We start from the raw sequence: 18,125 nt of genomic DNA, 5'->3' as shown, positions 1-18,125 counted from the left end.
GGATGGTTATTATTGTTTGAGGAGTTTTAGATGGGTAAATTGATTTAGACAGTGTGTTTGGCTGGTATATTAGTTTGGCACAACTTTAACCATTTATGTGGCAGATCCAGTGCTGAATGGAGGCATCTAGAATGTATCTTGATCACTATTGTTCTTTGAGCCACTTTAAATGCGTTTTAGTTGTAACTGTCAAAACTGTAACATGAAGGACTTGTTCAGGGAGTTGACTCAATGTCTAGTTCTGTGAGACTGTGGAAGTTTTTTTTTATTTTATTAGACCTGTTTAAATTGTAGATATTCTCATTTGCTGCAGTATCTTTGTTTAGGTAAAACAAATGACTGCCTTGCTGTTCCTTGTTGGTCCTTACTTCCTCTGGTGAACATTCATGCTTACTTTTACAAATTGTTCACCTATGGAGAGATAGGCTTTTAAGTCATGTGACTGAATGACACAATCATTATTCACATAGATTTATCGTATATCCTGTATTACAACTTGTATCATTGGCTCGTGAATACAGCCACGCCTTAAGATTCTAGACCATGCGTATCAAATAACAGATAAAAATATTATCATCTTACAAAAAGAGGCCATTAGGAAGTTACATTTCCCTGTAGGTTTTACTTGTTAAAGGATTCTGGCATATTTTTCCCATTTAGACATGACATACAACTTTAGAATCTTACAGTGAGCACCTATAATGGCTCTATAAGAGCTACTTTCCATTAGTACAAAGTATGCATATTATCTCATGTCCACATTTGATTTTGAAGAATTTGTTTATTGAATGTATTTACAATATCATGAAACTTTTCAGGCTGTTGAGAAGTGACTAACTGAAGTTGATATTAAATTATTAAAGTATCAGGTCATGATCCATCGAAGGTCTATGAACATCATGCTCTGCATATCTCTCTGCAAAATGTGTAATTTAAAATGTAATTATACATGTTTCTGTTTTTATTGGGTTTCTCGTGGAGGTTAATGCCAGCAGGTTTTTATTTGTAGAAAGATTGTTAATAATCCTGTTTCATGTTTCAGTGGAGGATGTAGTTATTGGTAGCCATTGGCAAAATCCTTAGTACAGTAGTCTTTTCATTTAGCTTTATGTTTGTAGCACCTTAATGTTTGTATGAAGAATCTTCATGTGATTTAATCCAGCAGGTCAGTGATATGGCAGGTGATTGTTGAAGTGGTCTCCACGAACATGGTTGGTTTCAGTGTTGTCATGATGACCTGCATGTATTGGTGGAACCACATTAATGCTTGGTGCTGAAGTTGAATGTGTGCGGTCTACAAAGCATTATTAACATTGTGATTGCAATATTTATACACCAAATATGAAAGTATGAAATATGACAAATGTATTTACCTCCAGTCCCAAAATGATTTAAATCATAGTATAATCCTAACCCCCCCTGTTGGCAGAAAGAAGTTGTCAGCAATTAATTCATTGTTTAGTCATGCATTTATAAATTAAAATTAATTTACTTAAAATTAAAATAATATTTTCAGTTTAACTATCCTTGACACCGTTCTCATACTTCTGCACAATAGTCAATGAATAGTTTTTAATCAAATTACATTTACTGATGCAAACTTGCACTTCATTCTAGCCCTTCTTGCTTGTTTACTAGACGCTTACATTTTGGCCTGTATCTATCTATTCATGCAAATGTTTGTATGCCCATGGTAAAATACAGTCTCTTAGCTTTATGTTGACACTCACCTCCTCATTGGACTCAGAGCTCGAGCTGTCGGCCTTTGTGCATCTGAGAGAGAGATGATGCGAGTGATATCCTGGTTCACTATGGCTCTGATATAGCAACCTGCCTCCGACTAAATTCCCAATGGTATGGACAAGAATCAAATAAATTCACTAAAAAATAACTTAATACTCTTAATATTACTAATCAATGTTACTTATTATTATTTTTCATTATGCAAGTTTCTACAAAGCATTGTTAATATACACATTTAAAAAATGTTGCAGCAAATTCAACAGTCACATAACATTAAAGGGGTCCTATTATGCTTTTTGCACTTTTTCAACTTTAGTTAGTCTGTAATGTTGCTGTTTGAGCATAAAAAAGATCTGCAAAGTTACAAAGCTCAAAGTCCACTTCAAAAGGAGATATTTTATTTAACAGAAATCACTTTTCAAAAACTACAATGTTTGGACTACAACTCGTTTGGACTACAACGCATATTTTCTGGGATTTGTAATATCACAAATACCGACGAATGGGACGAGACCTGGTTGAGCTGCACTAGAGAAGGCAACGAGTGTTCCCTCTCATAGGCTCACTTCCATGCTGCGATGACGTCATCGCTTTGGGAACACCTTCGGTGTGACGAATGTCTGAAGCCCTTATACCATCACGCCAATTTATTGGCCAAATAGCGCTTAGCACCGCCCCCAATGCGCATGTAGGTGAGCTATATAGCGTGCTGCGAACTATTTCCATCAGATTTCATTTCCTTCAGGAAGCGAATCATCTGTCGCCTGTAGGAAAGCGTTCTTTTATCGTGTTCTTAGCTAATTCCTTCTAAAGAGCAGTTTACTCCTCTTCAGCGGACACGATGAGCTACAGGAGATGCATCGAGCCGTGTGAAAGGTTCATCGCAGGAGGAGACACTCATGACAGGTGCGTGCAATGTTTGGGCCTACAACACGCCCAAGCGGCGCTTAGCGGCCTTTCTGATTGTCAACACTGTGATAGCCTATGGCTAAAAGCACTGCGCTCGAGGTTCGCGGCCTTCTCGAATAAAGTAGGCCTCGCGTCTAACCCCCGCTATCCCGTTTCTGCGGGTGCCGAGGCGCCGCATGAGACGGTCGCTTGGGGTGACGCATGCGAGCCGAGGCGCTTAGAGGGTGAGACAACGGAGTTCTCTCCTTTTCTCTCGCTCTCTCCAGGCCATGTGCAAGTGCTCGAAGAGCGCTATGGGGATCCGGTGGTCTTCGTCAATGACAATTTGCGGCCTACCCCGGAAGCTCGCGATGCGATGTCTTTCGGTTGTATGCAGTATGACAGAGACGTGCTGTCCACAGCGGCCTCTGATTCTGAGGATTTATTGGGTGAAGTGTGCAGTTCTCTCCCTCTGAGTGGACAGGAGAAATGCACCTCCCCGTCTTACAGCAAACTATTAGACGTTGTAACGCGCGCTGTGGATAAGTTGGGGTTAGAGTGGGATAGCGAGCTGATGCAAAATCAGACCCAGTCAAAACTGGACGATCGATTTTTGTCCAGCCGCACTCCGTCTCAACCCCGTAGACCTCTCCCCTTTTTCCAAGACCTCCACCACAAGGTTTCGAGGTCTTGGAAACAACCTTTTTCGGTGCGCATCACTAATCCCGCTGCCGCTGATTTTGCCACGGTTTCTAAAATGGCGGATCACGGCTATGCCGGACGTAGAAGAGACTCTCGCGGCACATCTCACTCCAAATTCCGCTCCGTCTTGAAAGTCACGCCCTCTGCTGCCGTCCAAGCCGTGTAGGGTTACTTCCGCTTTGATCGGAAAATCTTACATGGCCGCTGGGCAGGCCGCGGCCACACTACATTCTATGGGTGTACTCCAGGCTTATCAGGCAGATGTGCTCAAGGAGCTGGACGAGGGAGAAGGCCTGACCCCGGAGGCCGTTAAAGAGCTCAGACGAGCTACTGACTTGGCGCTTAGGGCTACCAAGCACACGGCTCGGGCAGTGGGCAGGTCCATGGCAGGTTTAGTGTCAGCTGAGCGCCAACTTTGGCTCACTCTCACTGACATTAAGGAGAAGGACAGGACCTTTCTCTTGAACGCCCCCATTTCGAGTGACGGCCTGTTCGGAGATTCGGTCACTACAGTCGTGGAGAAGTTTCGAGCAGCGAAACAGCAGTCCGCCGCGTTTCGACAGCTCATCCTGCGCAGGGCTAGGGAAGTAGAGCGTCAGCCACCTGCGGCTCGTTCACGCTCGTCCTCTTTACAGCGTCGCAAGGCCCAGCGGCATGAGCCATCACCTAAGGTACCCCCTCGTAAGGATTGGGGTCCTAGGTCTCGCTCACCTGCTCACACACGACAACGAAAGCGGTTAGACCTGAGTTCGACGGCCAAGACCTCTCGTTCTCAGGCTCCTAATAGCAGTTCCTGATTCCTCTGCTCGTCTTCGGAGGCCAGGCCCTCCTTTAGAGAGTGTGGACGAACTGCACAAGCGTATTCGCCTCTCTCGCTGTGGCCTCCTGACTCTGATCTTGACGGTCCTGCCGCATATTGCACCTCGGGCAGTTTTAGGTCGAGTCCTTACGACGAGCACCCCCTCGGATACTCTGCGCGTTCCAGCCTTCAGAGTTCGAAAGAAAGCCCAAGGGTCATGCGAGCATGGCCCGTTTATGACGGCCTCCAAAGCCCCCACTTTTGGGGTGGTGGGTAGGCCCGACAGGACAATCAGAAAACATCTTCCCATTATAGCTTTTTCCACCACTCAGGTGCTTTGGGATCCTATACGGGAGAATCAGGTGTACGTTCCAACCGTAGAACCGTAGAGTGGTGGCCCACTCAGTCGTGGTTCTCGGACCTGGTCAGTCTGCTAGCCGGCCCTCCATGGGAGGTTCCCCTCAGACACGATCTGTTGACGCAAGCCTGAGGCATGATCTGGCATCCTCGAGCAGTGGGCAGGTCCATGGCAGGTTTAGTGTCAGCTGAGCGCCAACTTTGGCTCACTCTCACTGACATTAAGGAGAAGGACAGGACCTTTCTCTTGAACGCCCCCATTTCGAGTGACGGCCTGTTCGGAGATTCGGTCACTACAGTCGTGGAGAAGTTTCGAGCAGCGAAACAGCAGTCCGCCGCGTTTCGACAGCTCATCCTGCGCAGGGCTAGGGAAGTAGAGCGTCAGCCACCTGCGGCTCGTTCACGCTCGTCCTCTTTACAGCGTCGCAAGGCCCAGCGGCATGAGCCATCACCTAAGGTACCCCCTCGTAAGGATTGGGGTCCTAGGTCTCGCTCACCTGCTCACACACGACAACGAAAGCGGTTAGACCTGAGTTCGACGGCCAAGACCTCTCGTTCTCAGGCTCCTAATAGCAGTTCCTGATTCCTCTGCTCGTCTTCGGAGGCCAGGCCCTCCTTTAGAGAGTGTGGACGAACTGCACAAGCGTATTCGCCTCTCTCGCTGTGGCCTCCTGACTCTGATCTTGACGGTCCTGCCGCATATTGCGCCTCAGGCAGTTTTAGGTCGAGTCCTTACGACGAGCACCCCCTCGGATACTCTGCGCGTTCCAGCCTTCAGAGTTCGAAAGAAAGCCCAAGGGTCATGCGAGCATGGCCCGTTTATGACGGCCTCCAAAGCCCCCACTTTTGGGGTGGTGGGTAGGCCCGACAGGACAATCAGAAAACATCTTCCCATTATAGCTTTTTCCACCACTCAGGTGCTTTGGGATCCTATACGGGAGAATCAGGTGTACGTTCCAACCGTAGAACCGTAGAGTGGTGGCCCACTCAGTCGTGGTTCTCGGACCTGGTCAGTCTGCTAGCCGGCCCTCCATGGGAGGTTCCCCTCAGACACGATCTGTTGACGCAAGCCTGAGGCATGATCTGGCATCCTCGACCGGTATTATGGAGGTTATGGGCGTGGCCACTGAGCGGAGTACGCTAATGTGTTCTGGTCTCTCGGCTGAGATTACCGACACTATTATGAATTCTAGGGCTCCCTCCACGAGACGCTTATATGCTTTCAAGTGGAGACGTTTTGCCTCTTGGTGTAGTCAGCGCATTTTGGATCCAGTCCACTGCCCTATCGGTTCAGTACTGGAGTTTCTTCAGAGTCGTTTCTCTGAAGGGGTTACTCCCGCCACTCTTAAAGTGTACGTGGCGGCCATATCGGTGGGACATGCACTCGTAGGAGGTGTTTCGGTTGGTCGTCACCCCCTGGTCTCAAGTTTTATGCAGGGTTCGAGACGGTTCGAGGTTCCGCCCAGCCCGAGTTCCTTCTTGGGACTTATCGATTGTGTTGGAGGGCCTGACAGGCCATCCCTTTGAACTGATGGAGTCTGTGTCAGAGAAGCTCTTGACCCTCAAGACGGTTCTTTTGATGGCTTTATCCTCCCTTAAGAGAGTAGGGGATCTGCAGGCTCTCTCCATCAGTCCTTCATGTATGGACTTTGCCCCAGGACTGGTTAAAGTCTTTTTGCGACCTAGGCCTGATTATGTTCCGAAGGTCGCTTTGAATCCATTTCGCTTTCAGCAAGTGGTCTTGGAGGCTTTTTCCCCAGCTGAGGAGGGGGTCAGTTAGCCTGAATCTCTGTCCAGTTAGGGCACTTAGGATCTATGTCGACCACACAGTTCAGTGGCGTGGATCTGACCAGTTGTTTGTGTGTTTTGGTAGTAAGAGCAGAGGTTCTGCTGTCACTAAACAGCGGATGTCACACTGGAAAGTGGAAGCTATTTCTTTGGCCTATGAGGCGCGTGGCTTGACCCCGCCTCTAGGGGTACGTGCTCATTCCACAAGAGCAGTGGCTTCTCCTCAGGCCTTCTTCAAGGGGTCCTCGACGGAAGATGTTTGTGCTGCGGCAGGATGGTCCTCTCCTAGCACCTTCATCAAGTTTTACAGTCTGGACGTGAGGATGGCTCCCGGGTCTTATCCGATTGAGCAGACGCTTTCCTTGGTCTACTAGCTATCTAAGGTACGACAGGCGTTATGGTATAGCGTTCCCAAAGCGATGACGTCATCGTAGCATCGAAGTGAGCCTATGAGAGGGAACATCTCAGTTACGTATGTAACCTTGGTTCCCTGAATAGGGGAACGAGATGCTGCGATGCTGGGCCGTTCCGTACCTTGATAGCACTTCCTTCGTAAATCAGTGAAATCTGATGGAAATAGCGCGCAGCACGCTATATAGCTCACCTACGTGCGCATTGGGGCCGGTGCTAAGCGCTATTTGGCTAATAAATTGGCGTGATGGTATAAGGGCTTCAGACATTCGTCACACCGAAGGTGTTCCCAAAGCGATGACGTCATCGCAGCATCTCGTTCCCCTATTCAGGGAACCAAGGTTACATAAGTAACCGAGATGTTATCACTATGTCGGAGACATGCTAGTTTCCCCAAGGCAGACAAACTTAGAGTGGTTACAATCATCTGGGTTTAAATCGTGCTCAAATTGATTTGATTTTGACACAATATTTACACTGAAGCTCGCAGGCGGCTATGGTAAGGGGCATGACATTTCCCGACCAGGCGCCGAGTGCTGCCAATCACAACACACACTGGCCCAGCTAACCAATCACAGCACATTTCGTATTTCAGAAGGCGGGCCTTCATTTGATACAGGAACTATTGGAGCCGTTCATGCCAGACTGGGTAGAGAGGTGTTGTAATAATGTAAAATATGTGAAAAATAATGTGTTTTTGAACAACCTAGTATGAGAGCCTGTTCTAGTACACCCCCAAAACAAAATCAAGACTTTGTAAAAGAGCATAATAGGACCCCTTTTATACTTTTTTTAAAAGTCCAACATGTTTTGTGGTATATACTATCATTCAAAAGTTTGAGGTCATTATAGTTTTTTTTTTAAAGTTTCTAGGGCCAATTTCTCAATACTTGGATCACTTTGTCAAAACTCTTCACACAGTGAGCACAACAGCATCTGTGGATAAACTGAAAAAAAGAATTGTTAGTTTATCTAAAGTCATTTGTGCTTATTAGTACGGTTGAACTGGATCATCAAAGGTCAGCAGCAAAGATATTGGTTAATAAAATGGGATTAGATACATTTGTGTTATTTAACATATTTAATTATTGCATATTCTGAGTTTTAATTCATTTTGATGAATACTAAATCTGTTTTTTTTTTGAGAGTGGGATGAATTAATGCACATTCACATTTAGTCTAGAACTACATCATGTTCACACAGCGCACACAACGCCTCTGTACTTCTGATTTCTCTCAACATGGGGACAGGAGACTTGTCTGGCAATAAATGGGAAAACAAAGTAACTGGCATTACTTTTTTGAAAAAGTAACTCAGATATTTTCTTGTAAATTAAAAAGTAATGCGTTACTTTACTAGTTACTTGAAAAAAGTAATCTGATTACATAACTCGCGTTACTTGTAATGCGTTACCCCCAACACTGGTCAAACAAACACCATTTGTTACAATCTATCAGCAAACCCGGATCTTAATCATGTCCTTCATATATGATATTAATGTGAATGAACATCTTGAGATAACCTACCACAAAAAAACCTTTGCGGTACATGCAGCCCTGAGGATCGACCCCAGAGCTCTTCTGACACTCCGTCTCCCTAATGCCAAACCTCAGATGCAGATCAAACGTGCCCATTCCCAGAGGAACAATTTTAAGGTAAATAAAAGCAAATGATCAGCAGTTATTACAGGAAAATCACTGACCACTGGAAAGCTGCTATCGATATTTTTGGTTTTATTGCCTTTTTTAAACGATTAATTTGTGTTATACTTTGTCTGCTTGATTCTCACTAGTCACCCTATACCAGTTTTGACAGATGCAGAAATGAAACCGTTGTAAGAGTGTACTGACCCTCTTTACAGACTCCTTGGACACTCTGTAGAGGTGATTGGTGGCAATGCGTGCATTGATCCGATTGAGTGCTATCTGCAGAGCATCATCAAACAGAGGAAAGCCTATGGTTGCATGTTGAAGGTCATGTTACTCATTTAAGGATTTACAAGATTAAAATCAAGAGTTTCTAATAATAAAAACAAATCCAAGTCATTTTAACCACTGACTTTTATTTTAGCAAAGTATGACAGCTGCATATATGTTTCCATTGTTAGCCTTACCAGAGTATTGTTACATATTTATTTCTTACACTCTTACACTCTGCTAATAATATATCAAGATCACACTCACCTAAAACTCCCAAAACCTGCAGGAGCAGAAACAGAAAAACACAGCACCTCATTTTCATGCCAGACTGGATGCTCTTACTACCACAGTCTCGTTTTTAACTGTTCTGGCTCTTATAATTCTCCAAGGCATTGTTTAATTTGGCATCTCTCTCCTGTTCGTACACATCTAGGTAAAGAGGAACTTTGTCATACAGACCCAATGCTTGTTTTTTTGTTGTTCTGATAATCTGATTTAAAAAATGACTGTGTAATGTGTGCGCGCGTACGTAAAAATTGTTTAATTTCTTTCTAAACTTTTTCTTTCTGATTTTCTCCTGCATCCGAAAATGTGAAATTATAAATGATTGCAAAGTAACTTGTGCACAAAATATGAAGTTGCCCTCCCACTTGTAGGTCAAAGGGGAGCTGAACAGAGGAATGTCTAGAGGACTATGTGGCAAGCAATTATAAACAAGAACATGATGGGGAGTGAGAAATTTAAGTTTTAATGAGATTAATAAAATCTGTGACTCTGATGAAAAAGCTCAGTGAACAGACATCTAATTTTGTCATAAGCCAAGATGAAATCTGCTTTCTTAACAATTAGTCATTTCTGAGAGCTCATATTACTAACAGATGCAGAGTGGTGTTCAGACTTGACAAGTTCCTGTTGTTGTAGATCAGTTTCATAAATCGTGAATTGTTACAGCTAATTTTCACTTCTTACTCCTGTGAGTATTTCTTAGAGTTGGTTAATTGTTGTATAGTCTGTTAAAACATATTTGAACTTTTACAGTTATTGTTCAGGAATAATGATACTTATGTTCAAAGTTCATTGAACATGTTGACAGTTGTGACACCATGTCCTAATAACGGAGGTGTTGCCACACTATGCTGGGTTGTTACAATGGAGTTTGATATTAAATGGCATATCATAGGCTATTCATCAAATATTTAACAGTACAAGAATTATGAAACAGCAAAATTTAACAAATGTTATGAAAAATGCCCTCGTTGAAGCATTCAATGAAAAAAAAATGTTGTAGAAACTACTTTAACTCATAATTTGCTAGTAAATTTCACTATTAATTACAAAGTAGCACATCGAAATAAATGTGAAAATTAAATGCGAAACAGACTGAAATAGTATTTTCTTGTAAAATGTACTCTAAAAGCACTTTCTGTTCGACATACAACTTGAAAAAATATTTTTTATTTTATTATTTTTATAGTGTTTTTACATTTTTAGTCACTGATGTGCAGGTGTTAGTAGAAGTTGTCCCAATTTTCTCACTGGTTTCTATTGTGCTAATCCAGTTGTCCATATTTATGTGCTCAAAAATACAGTAAAACAGTACTATTGTGAAATACTATAACAATTTAAAATGACTGTTTAATATATCTTAACATGTAATTTATTCCTGTGATGCAAAGCTGAATTTTCAATATAATATATCATAATGTTATGGTTTTTACTGCATTTTTGATCAAATAAATGCAGCCTTGGTGAGCAGAAGGGACTTCATTAAAAACATTTTAAAATCATAATGTTTGACAAGTACTGTATATACAGTATTGTTAATAATATATATTATTAAAAAGTATTTATTCGACATGCACACTGTAATCCCCGATGTAAGTTGTTTTCCTGATTGCCTTAAAGTTTAAAATCAATATATATTTTTTAGTACTGTGAGCTTGTTCAATTTGAGTCAATTTGAATATTTCTTTAAGGGGTCCTATTATGCTCTTTTACAAAGTCTTGATTTTGTTTTGGGGGTGTACTAGAACAGGCTCTCATACTAGGTTGTTCGAAAAACACATTATTTTTCACATATTTTAAATTATTACAACACCTCTCTCCCCAGTCTGGCATGAACGGCTCGAATAGTTCCTGTATCAAATGAAGCCCCGCCTTCTGAAATACGAAATGTGCTGTGATTGGTTAGCTGGGCCAGTGTGTGTTGTGATTGGCAGCACTCGGCGCCTGGTCGGGAAATGTCATGCCCCTTACCATAGCCGCCTGCGAGCTTCAGTGTAAATATTGTGTCAAAATCAAATCAATCTGAGCGTGATTTAAACCCGGATGATTGTAACCACTCTAAGTTCATCTGCCTTGGGAAAGCTAGCGTGTCTCCGACATAGTGATAACACTCGGTGCCTTCTCTAGTGCAGCTCAACCAGGTCTCGTCCCATTCGTCAGTATTTGTGATATCACAAATCCCAGAAAATATGCGTTGTAGTCCAAACGAGTCGTTCGTTGTAGTTTTTAAAAAGTGATTTCTGATTTAAATAAAATATCTCCTTTTGAAGTGGACTTTGAGCTTTGTAACTTTGCAGATCTTTTGAATGCACAAACAGCAACATTACAGACTAACTAAAGTTGAAAAAGTGAAAAAAGCATAATAGGACCCCTTTAATTATTATGAATCAGTTCAAATACTTTGTGCAGCTTGTGTAACTTGATAAAATTGCATAAAGTCTCAAACACTAAGAGATCTCCCCTGTTAATCTGTGTTATCTGTGTGCAAAAACACACAGACAACACAGTCTCAACATTTAATCTCCTTTAACAGTCTGAAGCAAAGCATGCTGAGAAAATAAAATCTTATTACGTTTGAGTTTTGCTAAATATAATCAGATATTGAGTTCACATAACTTTTAAGAGTTTGCTTTCTTTTAAGTACAATGAACTTTCAGTAGTATTTAAGAAAAATGGACTTGTTTCATTCAGTACATTTGTTAGGTTTTTACAAAAAGTAGAATTCTGTTACTAGCTCTTTAAATACTCTCAGCCCTCTCAGTTCCCTCCTCTTTTCCCAGATACTATGCACTGTTTAATTTGGCCTCTCTCTCTCTCTCTCGCACTATTCCTATCTACAAACACTGCTTCCCTTTCCCAGAATCTGTGCTCCTGGGACGGTTTTTCTGTATAGAGCAGTTATAAAGTAAAAAGAGTTCTTATCTGTTACCAGAGGTTGGTTAATGGTGTTAAAGGTTTGAACAGCTGTATGTGACAAAAATGAGAATTGTGCACAACTTTTCAATATAATAACAGTAAATGGTAATAATTGCATGGAAATATTGCTACTAAAAATGATGTGGTAATAGTGAAAACAAACTATTTTCCAACAAACAGGACAAACATCTTGTTTATATTTCCAGACCACCACTCATGTATTGCTTGGAAAAAAACTAAAACATAAAACACTGGTATAATGTTTGAATCTTCCAAGAGAAATATCACTTTTTTCATACATTTTAGTCTTGTTGTGTAACTCTCTGAAACCTGTTACAATAAAACAAAAAAAGCCTATTATACACTATCATATATAATGTACATATAATGGATATAAAGACAAAACTGCACTAGTGAAAACAAACTATTTTCCAACAAACAGGACAAACATCTTGTTTATATTTCCAGACCACCACTCATGTATTGCTTGGAAAAAAACAAAAACATAAAACACTGGTATAATGTTTGAATCTTCCAAGAGAAATATCACTTTTTTCATACATTTTAGTCTTGTTGTGTAACTCTCTGAAACCTGTTACAATAAAACAAAAAAAAGCCTATTATACACTATCATATATAATGTACATATAATGGATATAAAGACAAAACTGCATGTGTTTGCTTTTAAATTAAACAATATCTACTGCTTTGTTCATTTGCAGAAATCTGTCATTCAGTGCCATGCTTGTCATTAAATTAAAGCAAAAGGTGGCATCTCAACAGAACCATGATGCATCCCTTACCTTAGTGATGTTACTTAAAGAGCAAATCTTCACAAGACAGGTAGTGCTCACTTCTGCTCTAGACAAGGAATGATTTGGAGTCGGCATTACGGGGCCAGCACACGCTTGTGAACTAGACTGGACTATATCGGGCTGATTCACTATATTCAGTCACCATGTACCCCTCCTCTATCACTCACAGTCTTAGTGTTGACATTAGAGGCTCCACAGCTGCAAGAAATGAGCCTTCAAACTCCTGGTCTGAGAAGCGGGTGACAGACAGACGTGCCCGGCGTCGGATCTCTAACTGAGCTGCAGGAGTCATGGAAAGGATTCGTTCCATGGCGTCTGCATAACTGTCTTCATCGTCTGCCAGGAAGCCAGTTGGACCACCATCATAGGGAACTACAATGTCCAACTTCGGACCACCGGATTTGTGAGCCAGAATGATTGTTCCTGCAGCCATGCACTCCACTACACCTGTGGAGATGTGGGAGAAGATGAGCCTTCTCAGTGTAACGCTCATGCAAATATCAGGGTTATTAGTTAACAAAAACTGAAACGAAAACCCTAAACAAACATTTGTGTTACCTAAAATAAAAGAATAAATGAAAAACAAAATGAGAAAAAAGCTTCTTCATTTGAGCAAGTAAACTCAAACTAATAAACAAATTTATTAAAAAAATTATATAGACATTTAAAGAAATATATATAAAAATGACAAAAACACAACAAAATAAAAAACTAAAATGAAAGATGTTAACAGAAAATGTCAAATAAAATCTAATTCAAAATATTAACAAAAACTAACTGAAATGTATATCAATGATACTAAAATAACACTGGCAAATATGCACTACAGAGAAAAATAGTTTGCCAATTTCATTAGTATCTGACAAACAAACAAAAAATACATATTTTAATTTATATATATATATATACTGTATATATACAGTTCTTTTAATTTAAATATTTAACTCAATATTTTTATATAATACTGTTTTAATTACATTTGAAAAATAACTTAATTAGAAAATGATTTATTGTATAATATTTCAGCATTTATTTTATTACTGGTTCCATAAACCATCCGCCATCTTTTTGTTCATGATTTGTTTTTAAAGTACATCTGTACAGTGTTGTGAGATAGAACTTGCTGAGAGCGTGACATTTCTTACCAATACCGAAATGTTCATTCCACATTGTGTGCAACCCGATCGTGGCGTCTGTTAAATCTTTCTTCAGTTCCTCAAATGGGATATTGAGTTTAAACTCCACCCTATCAGCCACATCCAGATCCAGACACAATCCCCGCAGCATCTGTACCCTCTCTTCATCTTCCTGGTTACGACATCCACCAATCAACACCAGCTTCACGGTCTCTTGCCCAGCAGGCTCCACCCCCTTCCTGTCCAGAAGCTTTCTAAAAGCCTTGATCTGCAGCCGATGGTCTTTTTCAGGCCGGAACTGACCCACGGAGACCACAGAGTGACACTTCTTTCTCTCTTTCTCTTCATCCTCGTCCCTAATAGGGACATCCAGGAAGGCCTGAACGTCACATGGTGGATAGACCACACTGGTGCGGTTCGGAGCGCGCCACAGAGCCAGAATGTGACCTAACGTCCAGGTGGAATTTACCATGACTACGTCACTACAGGAGCCGGCCAGGCCGTACAGCAGCGCGAAGACACAGTAGTAAACCACTTTGATGGCACTCAGTACAGGGTTACTGGAGATGTAGTCTGCATTATTGAACCTAGGATAAAGATATAAGAAAGTATTTGTAATTATATATGTCAGATTTCTATATATACACCACTGTTCAAAAGCTTGGGATCAGTAAGAATGTTTTATGTTTTTGTAAGAAGACGTCAACAAGGCTGCATTTATTTGATCAATAATACAGTAAAACAGTAATATTATAAAGTATAATTGAAAAGTATTGTCTTCTATGTGAATATATTTTAAAATGTAATTTATTCCTGTGATGCCAAGCTGAATTTTCAGCATCATTACTCTGTGATCACGTGATCCTTCAGACATCATTCTTCTAATATGCTGAGTTGCTTCTCAAAAAAAAACATATTATCAATGTTGAAAATGTTCCACAATGTTTTTAGTGGAAACCGCAAAAACAATTTTTGTGGAAATCATTTTTTTCCCTGGAGTCTTTGATGAATATAAAGTTCAAAAGAACATTTATTTGAAATACAAATCTTTTGATAAACATTATACATGTCTTTACTATTGCTTTTTATCAATTTATTTAATCCTTGCGGAATAAAAATATGCATTTATTCATCAAAAACAAAAAAAAAAGGTTTACTGACCCTACATTTTTGAACTGTGGTGTATGTAAATACAGCTATTCACATGAAACAATTCATGCAACATACATAGCAACTGGGGCTGAAGCTATGGATTATTTTAGTAATCGAGTATTCTGCAGATTATTCCATCGAGTAATCGAGTAATCGGATAAGTCATTTTTCTTTATTAAAGCACAATACTAAATATACAAGAGATAATGAGATAGATCTCTTAAAATAAACAACTAATTTGTTTCTTTTTAGAAACATTTTTTTTATAGCTGAAATTGCATACATTAATAACCGTGAAAACTAAACCCATTTAATGTATTTAACTGCCAAATTGCATTCAAAATGCAAATATAAATATATCAATAAAAAAATACAAAAATCTATTTCACATTACTTTAAAAATGGTAAACAGTACAAACTAAAACTAAGGCATAAATCAAAATAATAGTAATAATAATAATAATAATAATAATACCTAAACATTGCATTTTACTAGCTAAGGAATTACTGCATTAATTCATCATGGACATTAAGACCAAATATATTATAAGTATATCAGTTTTGAACTACAACGGAGTCATTATGGAGTCCTTTACATCTTAACCTGTACATCAGCTACGAAACGAAGGTTTTAAGTCATTAAACATTAAACAGTAGAATCACCTAGTCACATTTAATTCAATAACAATAATGTGACTTTCTTGACTAACCTTGGGTTTCTTTCTCGAACCACTGAGAGCATATCAGTGCTGATGGTTGGGTAGTGCACATAGCTTCCCACATGACAACCACCCAGATAACGGAATACAGGCAGGGTGAAGGCATAGCCCATTGAGTCAATGTAGAGGTCTGGAACAAACTCAGTCAAGGCCTCCCACCCCAGGAAGATGGAGCCCACGCTCTGCCCCAAAAGGGTGAAGTGTGGGTACAGTTTTGCCTCCACCAGGAGACGATGTTTCAGGAACACAAACTTAACGGCTCGGGGGAGTCTGATGTTGAAGCGCCGCCACGCTCCATCTAAAATCTCTTCTGCTGTCACGCCCTGATCACCTGTGTAAACCACGAAGGAAACATCTTGGTACCTGTGAAAATATATGGGATTAAAAGTGTGAATGAATCCAGAAATGATAAGAATTTTTCGTTAAGCATTCAAGACAGCTTCAGTCAAACACAGAACTTAATACATTTATACAAGGGTCAGTGACATGCCATGCTCACTTCGCTGTCCTAGGCTAATTCAAATGATAAGAATATAGCTTTTAAATTAAGTATGCCTAGTGATTCAACTACAGTCTTAACCTACATGATGTAAATATAGACATTCTAGGGTTTTTGTCCTAATACTTTTTGGTGTCACAATCACATGAAGTTAAATATTAACAAGGATCCTAAAGGACTTGTGTTAAAAGGGAGTCTTTCCAGATTTTTTTTTTTTTCCCCTTTCTTTTTTGTTTCAAATACACTGTGGTGTAAATTTCCATGTCATGGAAATATTATATATTTTATAAATAATATGTGATGTATATATTTTATACATTATTATATGTTTATTATATATTTTACTTGAAATATAATATTAAGTTGCATATAAGTGGAGGTCAACGTCAATATTTTTTGAAAGTCATGGTATAGTTTTCCACCAGTAGCCAAATAACAGTCAGTGTAAAAGGTTCAAGTCATGCTGATAATATTGTAGTTAGGCATGATCATTTTTCAATAGATTTTACAGTAAGTCTTCGGACTCTTTAACACTTGCCAGTCTTTGTTATTAATTATATAGATGGAATAATTATAATTATGTAAATATTCTCAATTAAATTAAATTAAATTAAAATTAAATGTATGCATTTATCCAAAGCAACTTACAGTTCAGGCTATACATTTTTTTATCAGTATGTGTGTTCCCTGGGAATTGAACCCACGACCTTTGCACTGCTAACACAATGCTCTACCACTGAGCCACAGGAACATATTTTCTGTGATCAGTAACCTGAAAATAGTCAACAAGCTTAGGAAATATACACAGAACACAATTTTAATATAGTATACAATTATTTAAATTGTGGATTAGTGTTTGTTTTATTATATGTATTATTTATATTTTGCACGCTTTCACTCCCTATTTGTCACTGACCCATAAATGTCTTAAGAGCCGAAATATCTGACCTGTTTTGAAGAGCACGTAAAGCACACCACAGCACTCTCTCTCCTCCTCCCCCTGCATTGCAGTACGGGTGGAAGAAGGCCACGGCGGGCCGGCCGTCCTGAGCTCTCCTGCTCTTCCTCTTCATCTGCAGCCAGGTTCTCACTCCCGTGATGAAGAGGAAGAGGATGGCTGTCAGGACAAGACTCAGATAGAAGCATGGTAACAGCAGTGACCACAGTAACCTATGGAAGGCAAAAAACACACACCATAATCCACCTTTATGATTAATATCAGTTTACATACAATGTGTCCTATCAAAATGCATACTCAACTAGAAATAGGCCTTAAAAGTAAGTATATGAATAGACAAGATCTCAAAACTAATTCTAATGTACATTGTTGTAGCTTTTCTTGTCATATGTTAAACAGCTCTATGTCTCCTCTAATTATTTTATTTTATTATACTGATGAATATCTATTGATCAGTAGCAGCTAAATGAGTGATACATGTGAATTTCATGAACAGAAATTATATTGGCTCCAATTTCATTTGGGGGGATGTCTAAAGTATTGAAATAATACAAACATTCAGATTAATATACATAAATATAAAAAAATGCAAATAAACTGATTCCTTCAGTCATTCGAAACAAAAAATAAACTGAGCAAGTAATTTTATAAAACATTCGTCCTGTGGCAACAAGGGTTCAGCGAGACTACAATTGATTTCACATTTAAGGCATTGGCTTTAAAATCTACACAATAAACACATAATTTAAAATGTTTACCCAATTAAATCGCACAGACAGAGAGACAGGTGATCGTGCGCTGACATCTTCCTCAAACATGACAGCACAACACCACTGGCCGGATGTTGACTTTTACTTCTTCTGGCATTTTAATGGACGTTGGCAAACGACATTTTCGCCACCTACTGGACAGGAGCCTAAATGATCATCTGGTTTGTTTTAAGAGCCCTTTTGTAAAATAATTCAATTCATATAAATAAATAATTTAAAAATGCCCTTGGCTGAAAGTTGGTGGTTTAAAAAAAAAATGAAACAGCA

General features: G+C 39.8%; 3 protein-coding genes across 4 annotated transcripts; 1 reads left to right on the top strand and 2 right to left on the bottom strand.

Moving 5' to 3' along the window:
* Positions 1-270: 270 nt before the first annotated feature.
* Positions 271-9,847, bottom strand: LOC107556720 (secreted phosphoprotein 24-like). Of its 2 annotated transcripts, XM_016239907.1 has the most exons (7): positions 8,873-9,744; positions 8,540-8,643; positions 8,216-8,338; positions 1,731-1,840; positions 1,374-1,420; positions 1,122-1,294; positions 271-411 (listed from the first exon to the last, which is right to left on the bottom strand). In XM_016239907.1, exons 1-6 carry the CDS (start codon positions 8,928-8,930, stop codon positions 1,167-1,169), a joined length of 570 nt encoding a protein of 189 aa, XP_016095393.1. In that variant the 5' UTR covers positions 8,931-9,744; the 3' UTR covers positions 271-411; positions 1,122-1,166. The 2 variants fall into 2 exon arrangements, with proteins under 2 accessions (XP_016095393.1, XP_016095394.1); XM_016239908.1 differs by having other exon boundaries at positions 271-1,294; positions 1,374-1,419; positions 8,873-9,847.
* Positions 2,431-6,690, top strand: LOC107556719 (uncharacterized). The gene is made up of 2 exons (XM_016239906.1): positions 2,431-3,712; positions 4,655-6,690. Exons 1-2 carry the CDS (start codon positions 3,531-3,533, stop codon positions 5,070-5,072), a joined length of 600 nt encoding a protein of 199 aa, XP_016095392.1. The 5' UTR covers positions 2,431-3,530; the 3' UTR covers positions 5,073-6,690.
* Positions 9,848-12,285: 2,438 nt separating the features above from the next.
* Positions 12,286-17,915, bottom strand: LOC107556718 (GDP-Man:Man(3)GlcNAc(2)-PP-Dol alpha-1,2-mannosyltransferase). The gene is made up of 5 exons (XM_016239905.1): positions 17,847-17,915; positions 17,079-17,300; positions 15,623-15,994; positions 13,770-14,347; positions 12,286-13,071 (listed from the first exon to the last, which is right to left on the bottom strand). The coding sequence occupies exons 1-5, from the start codon at positions 17,891-17,893 to the stop codon at positions 12,788-12,790; spliced, it is 1,503 nt and encodes a 500-aa protein (XP_016095391.1). The 5' UTR covers positions 17,894-17,915; the 3' UTR covers positions 12,286-12,787.
* Positions 17,916-18,125: the final 210 nt, after the last annotated feature.

This window comes from Sinocyclocheilus grahami, unplaced genomic scaffold (genome assembly GCF_001515645.1).
Source record: "Sinocyclocheilus grahami isolate Dianchi unplaced genomic scaffold, SAMN03320097.WGS_v1.1 scaffold576.1, whole genome shotgun sequence".
Classification (NCBI taxonomy): Eukaryota; Metazoa; Chordata; class Actinopteri; order Cypriniformes; family Cyprinidae; genus Sinocyclocheilus; species Sinocyclocheilus grahami.
The sequence above is the reverse complement of the archived record's forward strand: the minus strand, read 5'-3'. Positions and strand labels throughout refer to the sequence as shown.